Genomic DNA, 16,551 nt, shown 5'->3' on the forward strand with positions numbered 1-16,551 from the left:
AAATTCCCTGCTTTTGATGAGATCAGAAGCAGTTGCCTGCTTGTGCACCAGGAGGGAACCCTGGATGTCTCCTGGTGGTCCCAGAGGCCAAATGACCTCTGCCTCCTCTGCAGCTGTGGCCAGCAGCCTTGTGTTGCCTGGGCTGCATCAGTCCTGGAGTACCAGGGTTCTGCTCTCAGCGCAGAACGAGTCTGTAAACCTGAGTAAGCAGCAGCAGCTCTGGGGACTTCCTTCAGCAGCTATTCTGGAAATCCTATTAAATAAACACAGCTCAGATTTTACTTGCTGTATAGATTTTTGATGGGTCTGTATTTGTCTCTGGGCAGTTTTAGCAGGGTCACCAAACTAGTACAGAAAACTCTACAGTGAAAATACTGTTCTGAGATGTGCTTATGATTCCTGAATAAATGCTCCCCGTTGGCCTTGGTCTAAATTCCTTACATTCAACATAACACTGGTGGGATTCACCGCAGAAAACAAGTCAGGACATAGCAGATTTTCAGCAGCTCATGCTACTCTGAAGGCTAATGTTGTGTGTATTCCACAGGATTCAGACCCTGTAAATGTTATCAGATTAGATGGGACAAATGAAGAGGCTTCTTTGGGTCATTAAACACCCAGTGTTAATCACAGTCATTCTACTTGAGCAGAAAACAAGTGAACATTGCAGTGGCCTGGGAACAAAAAATCTGAATTGTGTGCCGTGGGCTCCCTTACAACCTTGAGCAATCACTTAGGCTCTTATTTAATGCCTGCTGAATTCTTTTCCAGTTACTGCAGTGGTTTTGTATCAGGTGTTTAATCCTTGTGTGCTTCTATTTCCTTCTTTATAAATGGGAGCGTTTATAACAATTCCCAGAACCACTGGTAGACTCAGGGAACATTTCAAGAATGCTCTCCTTAGCTGAGACGGTTGAAATGTATCACATAATACCTTTAAAAATTATTGGAAGGTATGTTAGCAGAGTTGTTTTTTTTCTTAATCTTACATTGCTTTTTATTTTCAGGACTGTTGCACTATATTCTCTATCTCCTGTCCTGAAACAATTTGCATTTTATTGGTATCAGAAAAGTAACCATTCTTAGAAGTAATTTGGTTTTCATGCAAATAGCCAGCATGGGATATTGATTTAGTTACTGCCTTATGGAGTTCCTGGAAAGCTTTTGCTGAGCACAAGCAGCTCTCAGGTATTGTAGGGGAACTGACTAGCCTGCTTGCAGTTCTAGGACAAGCATCCCTGCATCTCACTCTGCTTAGCAGACTGAGCCCACAGATCACTGAACTGTACAAGCACTAATCTGCCCGGGCTTTGTAGTTCCTGTTTGGTACCAGACTCACTAGGTCTTAGCTGTCCACTTTTGAAAAAGTTAGGCTGATAACTTGCTTTTGTCCATTGGCCTGGGTGTCATAATATACCATTCCTCTCTGATTCTGAAGAGCTGACTCTAATTTCTAGTGTATTCATTGTTTCAGAAGTATTTGATGATCATATGCAGATGAATACTGGGAGTATTTTTAAATAGAAAATGAAGTGATAAAGGCCCAAGAAGGAACTAGCTTGTTATGTGCTCTTCTAGGTTTATAGATTGCACCTATGCCTGTGTCTGCTAGGCTGCTATCTTCTGCCTCCAATTTAGAAGAATCAGGTCCTGGCCTGGTTCTGAGAGATCAGAAGAGAACAGATGTGTAGAGAAACATCTAAAAAGTTCAGTTATTTTAATCTCATTCCAAAATATAAAGAGAAAATCTGAATAAATCAGTCTTTGTAAATGAAAATGCATTCACTTATTTCTTTTGGGTTGTTTATAACACTTAAAATGTTAAATCACGTTTTCTTTGAATAGGAAAGGCAGTTGTGAAAATAACTGTGATTTTAATCTGAATTACCATTTTGATGTGAATTTGCTTGCCCCAAAATGAATGCATGTGTCATTCTGTGCTTTCTGACCTTAATTTTTTAATCAGGGAATGAAATTTTTGGACATGGGATGTAAGAACCACAATATACCAGCTGCATATTCCAGATGTCTTGCCAGCTCTCTCCCTAAGGACATCAAGGCATATAAGCAATTAAATAATTTAGTCAAAGATAGAAGCTTCTGCTAATACCTGGGATTTATGTTTATTTCAGCAGCTGCAGTTTTGTGTATCTGTTCAGCTTGCTGGCATGCTTCTTGAATACCATGAGAAGTAAAGATCTCAAGGGCATTTTCTTTTACTTCTTCCTGTAGTTATAACCCTCTCATACTGGTATAATGCTTCTGATTGTCCCAAAGCTTCTGAAAGGCTTACAGATGTTTTAGTGATGGGAATTAGACTGTTTTAAAGAAAAACACAGTCTTATCCTGTACTCTCCACTTTTGTGTGGCTATTTTCACATGGGCTGGACTTCTGGGATGGTTTCTAGGAGTGTTGTGCCTTTACTGCCTCACTTTTGAAAAGACACATCAAGTGTCTTTTTTGCAAGTTACTGTCAAGACAACCTAATATTGTTCTCAGCTGTTTCTTTAGTTTGGTTATTAATGGCTTCTTAAATGTATTACTTTCGCTTTCAGTTATTTTTTCTGAATATCAGATTTCACAAAATTATTTTGATTTTGTCTGTTTTCATCTACATGAAGTTGTATTCCATAGGTGCTGCCTCACACCTTAGCAAAGCTGGGTGGTGGGCAGATCGAAAACTCTTTGCTCCATTCATAGAATAAGTTTTTAGCAAAGCCAAAGATGCAGTCAAATAAACAACTCTGCTCTAAAGGTTCCTGCGTTCTTCAGTTCTTCATCATATTTTTATAGCTGAGGAATTCTCTCACTGCTTCATGTTGGTTGGATCAAAAGAGTTCTTGACAGCAAGGGACAAAGGGTGTACTCTGTCGTTGCTGATACAATTAATTATTGTCATGCTGCAGTCCTCATTTTGATGTGGAATCTCAAAGGCCCTTTTACATTACTGCCTGTGGCTACACAGTTCCTTACTTTCCAGGAATCAAAAGATGTTGAAACAGAATGAAAGAAATAATAAAATCTTATTTTTATTTTTTAAGGCCTGATCAAAAAATAGAAGATACAGCAGAAACCAATGCTGAAATTCTTGCTCGTCTCACTTCTGCGGTAAGGTCATTGCATCAAAGTTTGAGCTGATCATGTTTGAAATATTGTCATGTTTTGGATCCTTTCAAATTAAAGACTGAGTCTAAGTGAACAGATGTTTGTATGTGAAGACTGTTTGTTAGTCTCTGGAAGGGGAGAGCTTTACTGAGGTCTTAGTGTACAATTCCAAAGCTATTAAAATCAACCCAAGCAAGGACTGCAGCAGCCTGCTCTTGTAATATTTGCTATTTGTGGCCCAGAAGATGCCATTTTGGAGGACCAAGGTGACTTACGTGCTTTACTCTCAGACCCTCTTGGTCAAGTCTACACCAATGGGAGACAAAGGGAGAGAAAAGTCTTCAGCAATCCCTTGTGTGGATTATCATAAACTTCTGAGGAGACCCACCTGGGAAACCTGAGCTTCCCAGCTACATTTAACCTCAGTAAACTTCACCATAATAAACAATAGCTTGTTCTGTCTGTGCTAGAGTGTGATGCATCTTGTTTATCTTGTGAGATCACTGTTCTAAGAAGAAGACAGACAGGGCTCCAGAAAGTTAAACTAGGCTGACTCAATTTAATGTAATTTGTATGATAGCACAGAGTGCACCCTCAGAAAATTAACAGTGCAACACTGTGAGGAATGGTTGGCCACCATCCCTGGAGGTGTTTCCAAGATGTGTGGATGTGGCACTTGGGGACACGGTTTAGTGTGGGCTTGGCAGTGCTGGGTTAACAGCTGTACTGGACAATCTTACAGGTCTTTTCCAACCAAAATAATTCTATGATTCTATGGTTGTGCTGCCACTTAGAGGGACTTTGACAGTCTGGAGAGATGGGCCAACAGGAATCTCAGGAAAGTCAGCAAAGGGCAATGCAATATCCTGCATCTGGGAGAAGTAACCTCATGATTCTCTGCAGACTGGGGGTTGACTGAAAAGCATCTTTGCATGAAAGGACCTGGGGGTTCTGGTAGACAGCAGGTTGAACCAGAAACATGCCCTTGTGGCAAAGAAAGCAAGTGCTTCCTGAGCTGCATTAGTAAGAGCATTGTCCTTAGGCTAAGGCAGGTGACCAGATGTGGAGTCGTGGGTCCAGTTCTGACCTCTCGGTACAAGGGATATGGATGTCCTGGAGTGTATGTGAGTGCCCATGGAGATGGTTGGGGAATAGAGAACTTGACTCACAAGGAGAGTCTGGCAGGAGTGGGAGTGGGGTTTGGAGAACAGAAGGCTAGGGAGGACCTGACTGATGTGTACAAATGGACAGGCTCTAGCTGGCCATGATTTTCAGCAAAGGTTTGGATCAGATGATCTCCGGAGGTGCTTTCCTACCTCCACCACTCTGGGATTGTGCTGTTCTGTGAACACTACACCTAAGTCATGGTATCATCAAAATATGGAATGTGAGAAAGTAAAGAGACAAAAATGAAGCAAGCAATATAAAGCTTTTAAGAAAAAGGCATGAGGATAAGAGGTATTTTAAGAAAAATAAATTACGTGCTATCATGAAGTTGCTGGAAAATGGAAGGAAAGAAGAATTTTTGCTGTCTTTTGTAAAGTCAAATGTCTTTACAAAATATATTTAATAATGTGTTTGGAAAGCTACTGATTCTGTATATTCAACTTTATTCAAGAATATTTTAAAATGTATGACATAAGCAAATGCTGTAAATATCTTTTTTTTTTTTGTCTCAGTATTCAAATTCCTTGTTTTCTCTACTTTTTTCCTTAACTGAAAATGAAATGTGAAGTCATAACTTCAATATCCTCCGTTTTTGTTACCATACAGAGCAAAAATAGAAAACCAGGAAAGACTTTCTGCAAAGTTATACTTTTTTAAAAACACTTGTAAAACATCAACTCTATAAAGCATTGCTAGTATTCCTCAAAAGCTTTGCCTATCAAAAATAAAATAATGGGGGTTTTATCAGTTAAAAAAAAAGGGACATGCTCAACAAAACAAAGTGACCTTTTGAGTTTAAGAACTGGATCTAGCTGGATGCACTTGGGTAACATGCATGTCCTTAAACACCTAATTGACAGTGGGTTCAGAGTGTTTCACATCTGCAAGGTCAAACCTGTGAACTACATCCTGAGTCACCCCAGCAGTAGGGCACCTGGACAGGTTTTCTTAAATGAACCATTTTATTACTGGAGCTAACTAGCTAAAGAAAAATTAGGCAGTTCCATCTCCAGATGGCCCGAGACCCATCTATTGCCATAGTGATGTCAAAAATCTGATATTTTCTCCTGCATCTTATGATTTTCCACAAACTTTTGTAGTGCCTCTGTAATGATTTTCTAGTCTACCCCTGGGAAAAAGGCAAAAGACCAGAACAGAATCCTCAAATTTTAGCATCTGTATATGAACTTTTCCTGTTTATTCCTCCAGAATGTTGCTTTTCCTCCATACAGTAGATTGGGACCTAAAAGACTCACTGTAACCTTATGGGAAGTCTTTTTAAGTCCCAAAAGAATTTGAAACCTCAGCTCACACCAATCAACAGAGGGCTGGCCTGTCCAGTATCCAGGCTCTCTCTTTTTTTTATAAGCAGGAGCTGGAAACTGAAAGTGATCAGCTGTTACTGGAAATGTGTTCACACTGGCTTTTTGGCTCACTGAATGCTTATGTATTTTGTACAAAATTAAACCATTCTTCTTTGAAGAATTCAAAATTGAAAATCCTGCTCATGATATTCTTCACACCAGAGTTTCAGAAGTGTGAAAAAACCCACAAAATCATCCCTACTTCTGGCCCAGCACTAAAGCAGTTGAAGATTAGAGTTGATTTTTTAATTGGAGATGCAAATCCCACTGCTGTCGCTTCTACTTTTCTATTTGCTTTTTGTGGAACAAAACATTTTTTGGGGGGCAGAAGAAAATTTCTGCATCAGCTTTTTTTTCAGGGGATTCCATTCCAAATTTTCAAACATACACTGATTGTGATGATCCAACCCAAGAAAAATTGGAGGAATCTGTGTGCCTAAACTATAAATCCCTCTTTTAATCTATCAAATTATGTGCTTATATCATATGCTCCATTACATGAGGCACCAACAAAACCATCAAACTTAAATTCTAAAGGCAAGCAGTGCAAAATTTGCAAGCAGCGCAAAATGCCATTAGAAATACATTTGCATCAGATAATCTTTTTTGGCCATGAATTTTTCAAAAAATGCAGTGATTACTCATGGGTTTAAAAAAAGCATTCCAGAGCTGTCATGCATCCCATGTCGTGTCCCAAAGAGCTGCTTCATATTCAGTGTTTTGTGTGCTAAAAGCAGAACACGGTGGGATAGCTACAAGTGTTTCCACTGCAAAGCCTTTTACCTTACCTTGTGATGAAACAGATGATATCAGGATGTTAATGAGGTGTATCTGGAAAATAGTTTTCTGGTACTTTAAGACATCAACCAATATTACTTTTATTTAGAGCCCATCAAACTATCATAACTTGAGATGCAAAAATGTGAACCAGACTCTTACTGTTCTTCAAAACCCTGCTGTTTAGAGCCTTCTGTTGCAGGATTCAATTTTGAGTTTCGGTAAGGATTGGCACCTTGTCTCTAGATTTGAAATCCTGTTTGGCACAATAGTATCTAGACTACTGTCTCACAAAAAACTACTATGGGCAGAAAAAAGAGAAAGGAAAAAAGGTGGTATGCACTGTCTGCTAGATGCACAGTTATGTCCACTATGACAAAATGATAAGCGAAGAGGAGTAGTTGTCATTTACTTTTTAAAATTCTCTATTCTTGGAAGACAAGATTCACCATAAAGATGAGCCATTTGTACTTAATCAAGCAGAAGATACCCGGGTATCACTTTCCATGCATACTCTTCTATATTGCAGAAAGAAAACTTGATTGAGATGTGATAACATGCCAACTACCCACTCAAAATGTTCTCTTTCAGACTTTCATAATATTTCTGTAAATATTGTGTGGTGAACTGGCCTTTAAACAGGATCAGTTTTGACATCTGCAATGCTACTCAAATGGGATAGTGTTTAGATTGTGTTAGCTTTGTAGCAACAAGCTGTATGTGTAAAACATATTTCAAAATTCAATATGTCAATATGGCAGGCATAGTCCTTGTTTACATATTTTATTTTGTGTCAGCATTATTATCTTCAATGTGATATGCGACTATCGATTTTGTCAAACAGGCAGTGACTGAAACCCTGTTAGGAAGAAGCATGATAATGGGTAGCATGTGTGCAGTGAGGAGTGAGTATTATACATGGATTTCCATTGGTGTAATGATGCAGAGGAATTGCATGTCCAGCAGGGATGTCAAGTGCATTTATGCTAAAATAGACAAAAGCATATAGATTATGAAATTAGGGGCACCACTCGAATCCAGAAGGATGCTCAGCAGTACCAGTTCTTTGTGATTGGACCGAATCCTAGGAGAGGGAGCTCAGATTGTCCTGATGGAACCCTTTGATGAAGGAAATTTTTCTTACTGTTAACACCAGAGAAACATATTTTCCTCCTGCTTTATCTAAAGGGTTTTACTCAGGTTAAGTAAAAGAGCAGCTGCATTCCTGGCCAGCAGCAAATTATGAGATATTTAGCCTGACATAGACAAAATATAGAAGCCCAGCCTTTTAATTACCTGTGATTTTAGCACTGTCTTTCAAACCTAAAAGGTGCCACCTTATAAGCAAAAGTAATACTGGAAATACAAGTGCAGGATGCCACAATGCTGACTTTTCTTCTGACAAGATGGGTTTTTCTTTTCAGCCGTGGAGAGGTTTGCATTTCTTGAATGTTTAATTGGGTGAAGAGATACATTTGCAATTGTTTCAGGTTGTAGTGTCTCTTAAGCATATGCTCACGATAATGCATTTATTAAATGCTGAGAGGTAAAGATGAGACATCAGTAAAATGCTTCTTACTGTCAGTAACCTGTGACAATAGACCAGAATTGAGCCATTTACATGGGTACCTTCTGAGTTTAATGAAGGGAGAGGATCTGAGAAGTGTAGCCATGAAAAGTCATGGTGTTGTTCCTCAGAAACAATTTGGGCTTTTATTGAAAATCCTGTTCCTTATTAGATAGCTTGTATGTATTATTATAATAGTTTCATATAGCAATTGCTGCAAGGAAGCGCATGAGTTGTTTTTCTGTTCTTTCCCATTTTACTTGAAGTTTATGCTTACATTACCTATGATTAATATTTCTCCAGACATGGGAATGACTGTACAGGAAGGAAGGAAGGGAAGGTAATATTGCCAGCTTGCACAATTGTGCTGGAAACAGGATGACATTTAAGAAAACCATGGCACTGCCTTCATATTTTCCTGCTTGGAGTGGCAGAGAACTCTGTCCCTCTCAGCAGGGCAGCATCAAGGAATAGAAAAGATCCTTTTCCCTTGCAAGGACAGCAAAAAAATCTTTTTGGTCCTTTGCCACAAAGGAAAGAAGGATGCAAGCAGAGGAAGGATGTGGCCTCTGGTGTGACTGGCTTCTTCCACAAGCAGAGTGTGCTGCTGCATGACTCCTGAGGATCTGATCAGGGGGTGCTGCAGTTACCATTGTACTGAGATGCCCCAAATGATTTTGTCTGTTTTTTCTGCTCAGACCAATATAATACTAACTATTCTCTCACATTTTCAAAGTCTTCTTCAGAGCCATGAGAGTGGCATGTAGACAGTTGTGAGTAATTGTATTACTTTGGGAATCCTTTGTGGGCTTTGTGCCTTATGACTGAGCCACATGTCTTGAGAATGATATTTGAAGTTTCACATCTCTCAGAAACTACATGCCAAACCTCCCACTGCAGAATAGCCTTGAGCCTTTCCTAGGTCAGTTAGACAAGATGGCTAGTGTGCACTTCTGGAGGCTTTCTACAGAGAGGTGGGACAATCCCTAGAAAAAGTTGGAATGTGCCATAATTTTTTTTTTAAATACTGAAGACAATCTGTCTTGGGAAGATTGGGGAAATTGTAAGGTGTATGTAGCAGAGAGCATTTGGTGCTGTAGGCCAAGTGCAAGCAGCTGTAGTGGGACAGATGATGGCAGTGAAGAAGCAGGAAGCATATATAGAAAAACTATAGAAAAAGAAATTATGTAAAAAGGAATAGACCTATGGAGAGAAGTGGATGTTCAGTTAAGCTGGCTAAAGGGTGAATAGCTGGTCTATACAGAGAATATGAAGAAATCAGAGAGAAGAGGATGAGGAAGGGAGCTGGTTAGCATGGCAGGGCTGTGTCACCACAGGCCAGTGAATGAGTCTGTGAAACTGAAAATAGCCCTGACTTCTGCATTTTCATCTCAAGTGAAATTTTGGTCCTGAAATTCTCAGACATGCTACTAGGAGAGGATTTTTCCTCCAAAGAAAGATCCAAAGATCCAAAGATCCAAAGAAAGATCCAAAAAGTGAAGGTCAATTATATACAGGAGGAACCTCTGTCAAACCTCAGCATGAAGGACTTTCTTCTTCTGGAGTCACACAATAAATCTAGCATTGCAGTGTGCTCATCAGAGGCAAAACAAATATGTAACAAGGGAAGGGAGAAGATTCAAGTGTGTACTTGTGAGATATGCTGTGCAAATAAATGACAGGTCAGGCTACTGAATTGCCCACTCCCTAAGGAATATGGGGTATTTACATTAAATTAAAGTCACAGAATTCCCAGCTGAAAAGGAGATAGGTTTGCTAGGAAAACTGACTGTAGTTTTAAAACCAGGCATAATTCCACATGCAATTTATTGCTGCAAAGACTTGATAGCTCTTATCTTACCAGTGTTGCATTTTGTTTTATTTGACTGTGCTAGGAACTATAACCAGCTTTTTCTTTTCCTCATATTTTAGGTACAGAGAGAACTGGCTGCTGTCATTGCCTTGAAAGCAAGAAAGTCAGGTGAGTCAGGCTGAACTTCAGAGGGGTCTTTGTAATGCTGTTCCCTTTTGTCATTTCTTGAAGTATCTGAATTGTCACTGCTGTCTTTTTAATGTAGGGAAGAAAAGATACTGATGGAGAATCTGTGTATACAGCACAATGCAATTACAGCTAAGCTTCTCTCTATCTAGCTCATTATGTCTAACAACCTAGCAAATAAAATCAGTGTTACAGTTCAGCTTGGGTCTCTTTCTGGCCAAAATCACTATTTCCTCTAGGCTTGTTCTTTATAAAAAAAGCTGTTGTCTTTATTTGACTTAAATTTAGGACAATTATGTTGGTTATTTTCCTTTTTTTTTAATCATCCAGTATCTCATGCCATCATCTTTTCTGCCTTTTACCAGCCCAGCCAGGTGTTTTTCTTACTGCTAAAGCAAAAGGCAGCTTCATGAATGAAGGTGTTCTTTCCTGCCTTTTCATCTCTATGGCTGGAGAGGCAAGTCTCTGATCAGGGTAAGAGAAGGGAAAAGGCAATTGGATAACTGGAACTCTGATAGTTAAAGCACTCCCAGCAAATGCTGGTGCACTTCAGAAGGTGGAGTCTGCACTGCTGAGGCAAGGAAGGAGGCAAGAAAGCTAAGCTGTGTTTTCCAGGCACTGCACAGGAACCAACAGAACCTACTTGGCCAGACCTGACTCTTTACAGGTTAACTCTCTGCTGTCTTTGTGCAGTGTCTTCTGCACCAAGTTGAATGTATTTCCAAAGTAAAACAGAGATAGAGTGGCCTTAAATTATTAGTGTGTTCCCAAAGCCATCGAGGTCTTTGAGTGCACTTTCATGGAGCATCTCTTGTGATTTTCAGTGATTTTTCTAGAAATCAAAGTCACAGATCTTGTAGTTGAGCTGTTTTCCAACTTGTTCACTGTGCTGTATCATAATATCTCTACCAGTCTGTCTGTGGCTTACAAGTACAGCACAAAGTTTACTACACACATGCACAACACACAGCATGGTATCATTAACTGGAGGCACCAAGAAGATGTGGCTGGTGTACCTGCAAATATTTTCTTGTGAAAATGTAAGTATTAAAAAAAATGTCCCAAACATAGTTTGATGCCATTTTTTTCTGGAAATAGAAGTACCCATAAGTTGTACCCAGACTCATCTATTAATGTAAATCTGCAGGAAGCAAACACAAATGTGAGTGTTGATTCAGACCTGAATTGCTTCTGTGGGGAAGCTTTGCTTCTGAAAGTGCTGTAGTAGTTTATGATGACAACACCCCTCAGCTGCTTGTCCTTACCTGGTGTCACCCCAGTCCCACCTGACTTGTAGTGGCTGAACACGGAAATGCTTCTGCTGTGGCTCAGTGCAGAGGAAAACAGGTTATTTTAAAGAAGTGCTCAAGGTAATCTTTTGTTTTGCTGCTAAATGGGCTGAGCTTGGTGCCATGTACTTTTCCTTCCTGCTTATGGAGGTATAATTAATTTCTCTGCTTTTAAGCAGTTTTGTCAGCAAATTACTCCACCTACTAGCTATAAATAGAAGTCTTTCCCCCAAAAGAGTTTTTTTTTTAGCTTGAAGTAGTCTCTTATTTCCTTTTGGTGGATGGTTGTTAGAGTAGAAAATGGGGTGGGAGTTGGACTAGGATGAGGTGCAAGAGTTGAAAGTCCAAAAGGAGAATATCTCTTGGAGTCTCCTTTTTACTGGTGTAATTGCAATCCTTAATGAACAGGTAGAAATATTTCAGTTAAAAATCACAACCTTAAAAAACCAAAGCTCCTTATAGAGCTTTGCAGTGCTGTCCAGCCTTTCCTAATACATCAGTGTAAGCACTTAAAATATCTTTTCAGATCTGAACAAAAGATAACTCTTTAGTCAATTTAACTAGTGTGTGCTTGTTGAAATTTGCATTTCTTTATGCCCCATCTTGGATGCCTGTAAAAAATGGGAGTATGATCAGGCATCACTGTAAGGTCTAATTTAAGTTAATGCCTTTAGTAAAGTAGGTGCAGAGTAAATTGGGGTTGTTGGTTATGCTCCTTTATTTTATTGTTGGTGGTTAAATTCACAGTGTAGCAGTTACTGTGAGTAATCAAGCTCTGGTCTGGTGAAGTGAAGCACATTTCAGAGACAGTACTTCTGGAGCTGTAAGCCACAGTATCTTTCAAAGATATTGTTCCTCTAATCCTCTCCAAGACTCCATATAATTCCAGGAAATAAGCCACCAAAAGTCAGACAAAGAGTTTATTTTGGCTTGAAAAGAGTGGAACATGGCTTTTTGGGCCAGCTGCCCTGGGTAGCTTCCAGGCTGGTGTGAATGGCGTGGGAGCCTGGCTCATCCACCCTGGGATTCATGAGTGGGGAGGGCAGGCAATGGGCATGGTCCAACCCTGCTGTCTGGAACCTGGCTGCAGAGGGGAATTGGTTCATTAATCAAAAGCTTTCCTAGAGATCAGTAGCACCCCTCCCCCCATTAAAAAAAAGAAAAGAAAGAAAAAAAAAGGCATTTTTGCCTAATGCAAGGACTGTATATAATGTGTTCCTGAATTAGTTTAATTTCTGTACCTCTGCCCTTAGAGAAACCCTTCACAGTGATTTAGTTGTACTAGAAAACCTGGCTGAATCAAGTTTTTGCATTATTTGTCTAGAACTGCTGCGGTAATCACTATGTTAAGTTGTATGGAAAGCACTACACAAGCACCTAAACACCACAGCTCCCTGTGCAAGAGGTGAAGAGGTTCCAAGTAGGAAGGTTTACTGTGCTTGGAATGGCAGGGGTCAAGTATTGCCTTTGGTTACCTGAATGAAACAGTTTGGTTTTGTTTAAAGGAAGCTTGGGTTTGCTACCTAGTATATGTACGTGACAGGTAGTAATTGCAACTATTACAGTTCTGGTTGTGGCAGAGATTTCTGCTGGCAAATACCGAGGCAGAGACCTGAGCCTGCTGTGGGGTAGGGCACAGTATCAAATTCTTGCTAGTACAGGATCTGACTTGATGGGGAATGTCTCTTACCAGAAAATAAAACATCAGTAGGGTGTGGGGTAGAATACCTTTCCCCAAGAGCTGTTCTGTTTTTACTGTGGTGTAGAAGAATAGGAGAAATTCATAAAACTGGCAGATGCTGAAAGAAAAATGAGGCACCTGAAAAATTAAAGCCTTCTGTGCTGTGGGAAAAAAATCTCTGTTTTCATATTCCAGATGTGTACTGCAAGTATACCGCTCTGATAAGAAGGCATATGCTGACAGAGACATGCTTGAGAGCCTTCACGCAGAGGGAGCTCAGCACTTTTAGTTTCTTTGCAAATAAAACTAAACCAGGGTAAAATAAGTGCCTGTAATTCCGAAGTGTTGATGGACCTCGGTAACACTGTTAACTTGAAATCACATTTATATTTCATTAGAATAAAGCTCTCATGATAAAGGTGACCTAGGAAGGGGAAACGAGCTTGTGCACTTCTCTGTGGCTTATAAAAATGCATTGAAATAATTCTTGCCTAACCTTAGAAATAAATAGATTAAATGCTGTCTTCTGTGGTTTGGTAAAAGGTCTTGGGGAAGCAAATAACTGGAGCAGAAATGAACTTTTCCTTTAATTGCAGGCACTCGGCATTAAATTGTTTTGTTTATTTATACCTTGCCGGCTTCTGATAGCTTCTGCAAATGTGCTGAAACCTAACACAAATGCAGCCTCCCCTCTGAAGGTTTACAAGGGTTGGCATTTATCTCAATTGCTTGTCATGCCTCATGACATGTTTCTTATGCGTTAGAGATGGTAGCTAAAACAAGGATAAAAAGCAGCAAATAGCCTAAGGCGGGAGGCTTTAGTTGGTGGCAAAGCTACACGGGGTACATGTGAACTGATCAAAACCTGTCACGTAAATGCTTTGTACTGCTGTTAATCCCATCCACAAACAAGATGCTTGCATTTCTGTGCACAAACCCATGGCATCACCCAGCAAATCCCTTTATAGAAAAAAGAATTTCTATAACTTTATTTGTGCAAAGGATCAATTGATAAGAGCATGGCTCTTGTCTTTGTGTTTATGAATACAGGGGCTAATTAAGATAATAGCTGACAGGGTATGGGTGAGGTAGGAAGGTGGTGACTCAGCTTCTCCCCAGGCACTGCAGGAGCAGCGGCAGGTCTGTGGGTGCTTCTCCCTCCCACTGTGAAAGGCAGGGCAGCCACAAATGCCCTAGAACTTGTGGGTGGTTTTTCTCTCCCTTATGAATGATATTCAGGTTTCCACTATATAATTAGACACATTTTAGTCATGCCATTCTTGAATTGGCAAGCTCTATTGATTTTTTAATGTCATTTACATTTTATTTATAATAATGTATAACGATTTATAATAATATGACTTTTGCAATGTATTAACTCCATATTTGAGATCTTCTGGATTGCCTCCACCCTATTCTTAGATATATGTATGCATAGCCAGCCTTCCCCCTTTCTTTTGTATTGCTTCTGTCAGAACCTAACTGCCTATGTGATTTGCTTGGTATTTTTATTTTAGTGCAGACGATTCAATATGAAGCAGTCACTGGGGCTTAGGCTTTGCCATGAATGAAAAGCCAGCTGTGAACAGCTATTCCTCTTCTCAGGCTCTGCAGCACCTCCACAGCGCTGCTGTCAGGGCTGGTTGCGTGACTCGACTCAAACACACTGCAGGCAATGTCAGCCCGGTTAAACACATGAGAACAGTCAGCCTGGGTCAGGTTAAAAGTCCATCCAGCCATGCTCCTACCGTGAGTGATGAGTAGGGGATGCTTAGAGTAGAGAAACAGAGCAAGTACAGTTCTTCTGTGTACATACTCAGCATCTGCCAGCCTGTGATAGAGGGATTTTGCTGTACCCACAGTGCTGTGGTAGGTAACCCTTGCTGGACCTTTTCTCCATTAATTTATCAAGTTGCTTTTTAAGCCTGCTTATACTCCTGACCTTCATCATCTCTTATGGCAGCAAGTCTCACAATTCACATGTAGTATGTAAAAACATTTTTTTTTTTAACACATTCCTGTGACCCTCACTCTGTTGTGATATAGCTCTTTGCTGACAGAGAGTGGTGAATAATCCATTCCCTATTTGTCTTTGTACTATTCAGGATTTTGTGCACATCTGTCATACCCCTGTGAGTTGTCTCATTTCCCAGCTGTTTCACCAGTCATTCCTCATACCATATCTCTTCTATTAAATCTGATTGTCTTTGCTACATATATTATATTACTTTAGATGTGGGGCAGGCACAGCAGCATGGAGTATAGCAGCAACATGTGCTGGAGTTGACACAAAGTGAGGGTGGCAGCTTCTTATCAGGGTGGAGAGGTGGATGTGGGAAGGAAGGAGCCAGTAAAACACTTTTGGCACCATTAAGCTGTTTTATCAGCTTAGTTAATTCAGAAAACTGCATCTTTATCTTTCAGCCCATTTCCTCAAGTAGTACAGATCCTTCTGAGACTTCTCAGTAAATTTATTCTACTATAATTAGCAGAAGTTTTGTCATAAGGTGTTATCTGAATGTCCTATGCTATGTTATACATTTTATTCACTTGTAGAAGTGTTTTTATATAGAAAATGAAAATCATTACAAATTTTAGTTAGGTTTGTATACACACTTGAAAAATGACATAACAAATTCATGGTCAAAGGTCATTCAAGAATGGACCAGTTCAGCGTTGTGTGTAAGTTTCAAACATATTAAGGACTATTGAATTTACCTGTTTCATAAACAACCAGGTATTCAATATCTTTGGAGTAAAACGTGCGCGGTTTGTTACCACTTATGCCACTGAAAAAGGACATAATAAGGTATGAAAAAACTTGGTCCTATTTACAGAATAAAGTGACAGTCATGTGCCAGAGAGGTGTGCATTTTCCCTTGTGAAAAAACTGAGAAAATTTGGTAAGGGTGGGAAAAGGGTAAATCAGTAGGATCTTACTGCTTTTCTGTTCTCTTCATATCCCTTTTCAATAGGTTGGCTTACTTAAGTAGTACCTCATTCCATTACAACTTCCAGTTTCTCCAAGCACCCAGTTCTTTAAAACAAGGGCTGAAATTAGTAAACTGTGTGGAATGAGAGTTCTGCAAATTCTTCTGCAGATGGTCCTTGCAGGATTCACCCTGGAGAAATGGCTGCTTTTAAAGTGAAGGTGCAGGACTGTTGTGCTTTTGTTAGGTCATGGTGATGGTATCTTTACTTTTCCTCTGCCCACTAGAATGTGATCCAAAATAAAAGCTTCCCCTGAAAACATAGCGAGCAATATTTTAAAAGTTACACTGCACTTCAGGGTCTTTCTTTGAGGTCTGTGATTTCATGTCTTGAAGTAAGGGAGGTGATCTTGGTTTGTTCAGCCTAGAGAAGAGGAGGCTGAGGGAGACTTCATGGTGGTCCCTCATGAGGGGGAGCAGACGGGCAGCACTGACCTCTCCACTCTGGTGTCTGGTGACAGGACTCAAGGAAATGGCATGAAGCTGAGTCATGGGAGGTTTAGTTTGGACAGCAGGAAAAGATTCTTCACTCAGAGGGTGCTTGGGCACTGGAACAGGCTCCCCGGGGAAGTGGTCACAGCACCAGGTGTTTCTGAGTTCAAGAAGCTTTG

At 40.0% G+C, this 16,551-nt stretch overlaps 1 protein-coding gene across 1 annotated transcript in view; it reads left to right on the top strand.

The window, feature by feature from the left end:
• RAPGEF5 (Rap guanine nucleotide exchange factor 5) overlaps positions 1-16,551 on the top strand; it is a 153,072-nt gene that overhangs the window by 33,867 nt on the left and 102,654 nt on the right. The window contains exons 6-7 of the mRNA XM_084223193.1: positions 3,043-3,109; positions 9,914-9,962. Coding sequence (XP_084079319.1) covers positions 3,043-3,109; positions 9,914-9,962 — 116 coding nt within the window. The remainder of the gene's footprint in view (positions 1-3,042; positions 3,110-9,913; positions 9,963-16,551) is intronic.

The sequence above is a fragment of the Fringilla coelebs genome (genome assembly GCF_963513975.1).
Source record: "Fringilla coelebs genome assembly, chromosome: 1".
Lineage (NCBI taxonomy): Eukaryota > Metazoa > Chordata > Aves > Passeriformes > Fringillidae > Fringilla > Fringilla coelebs.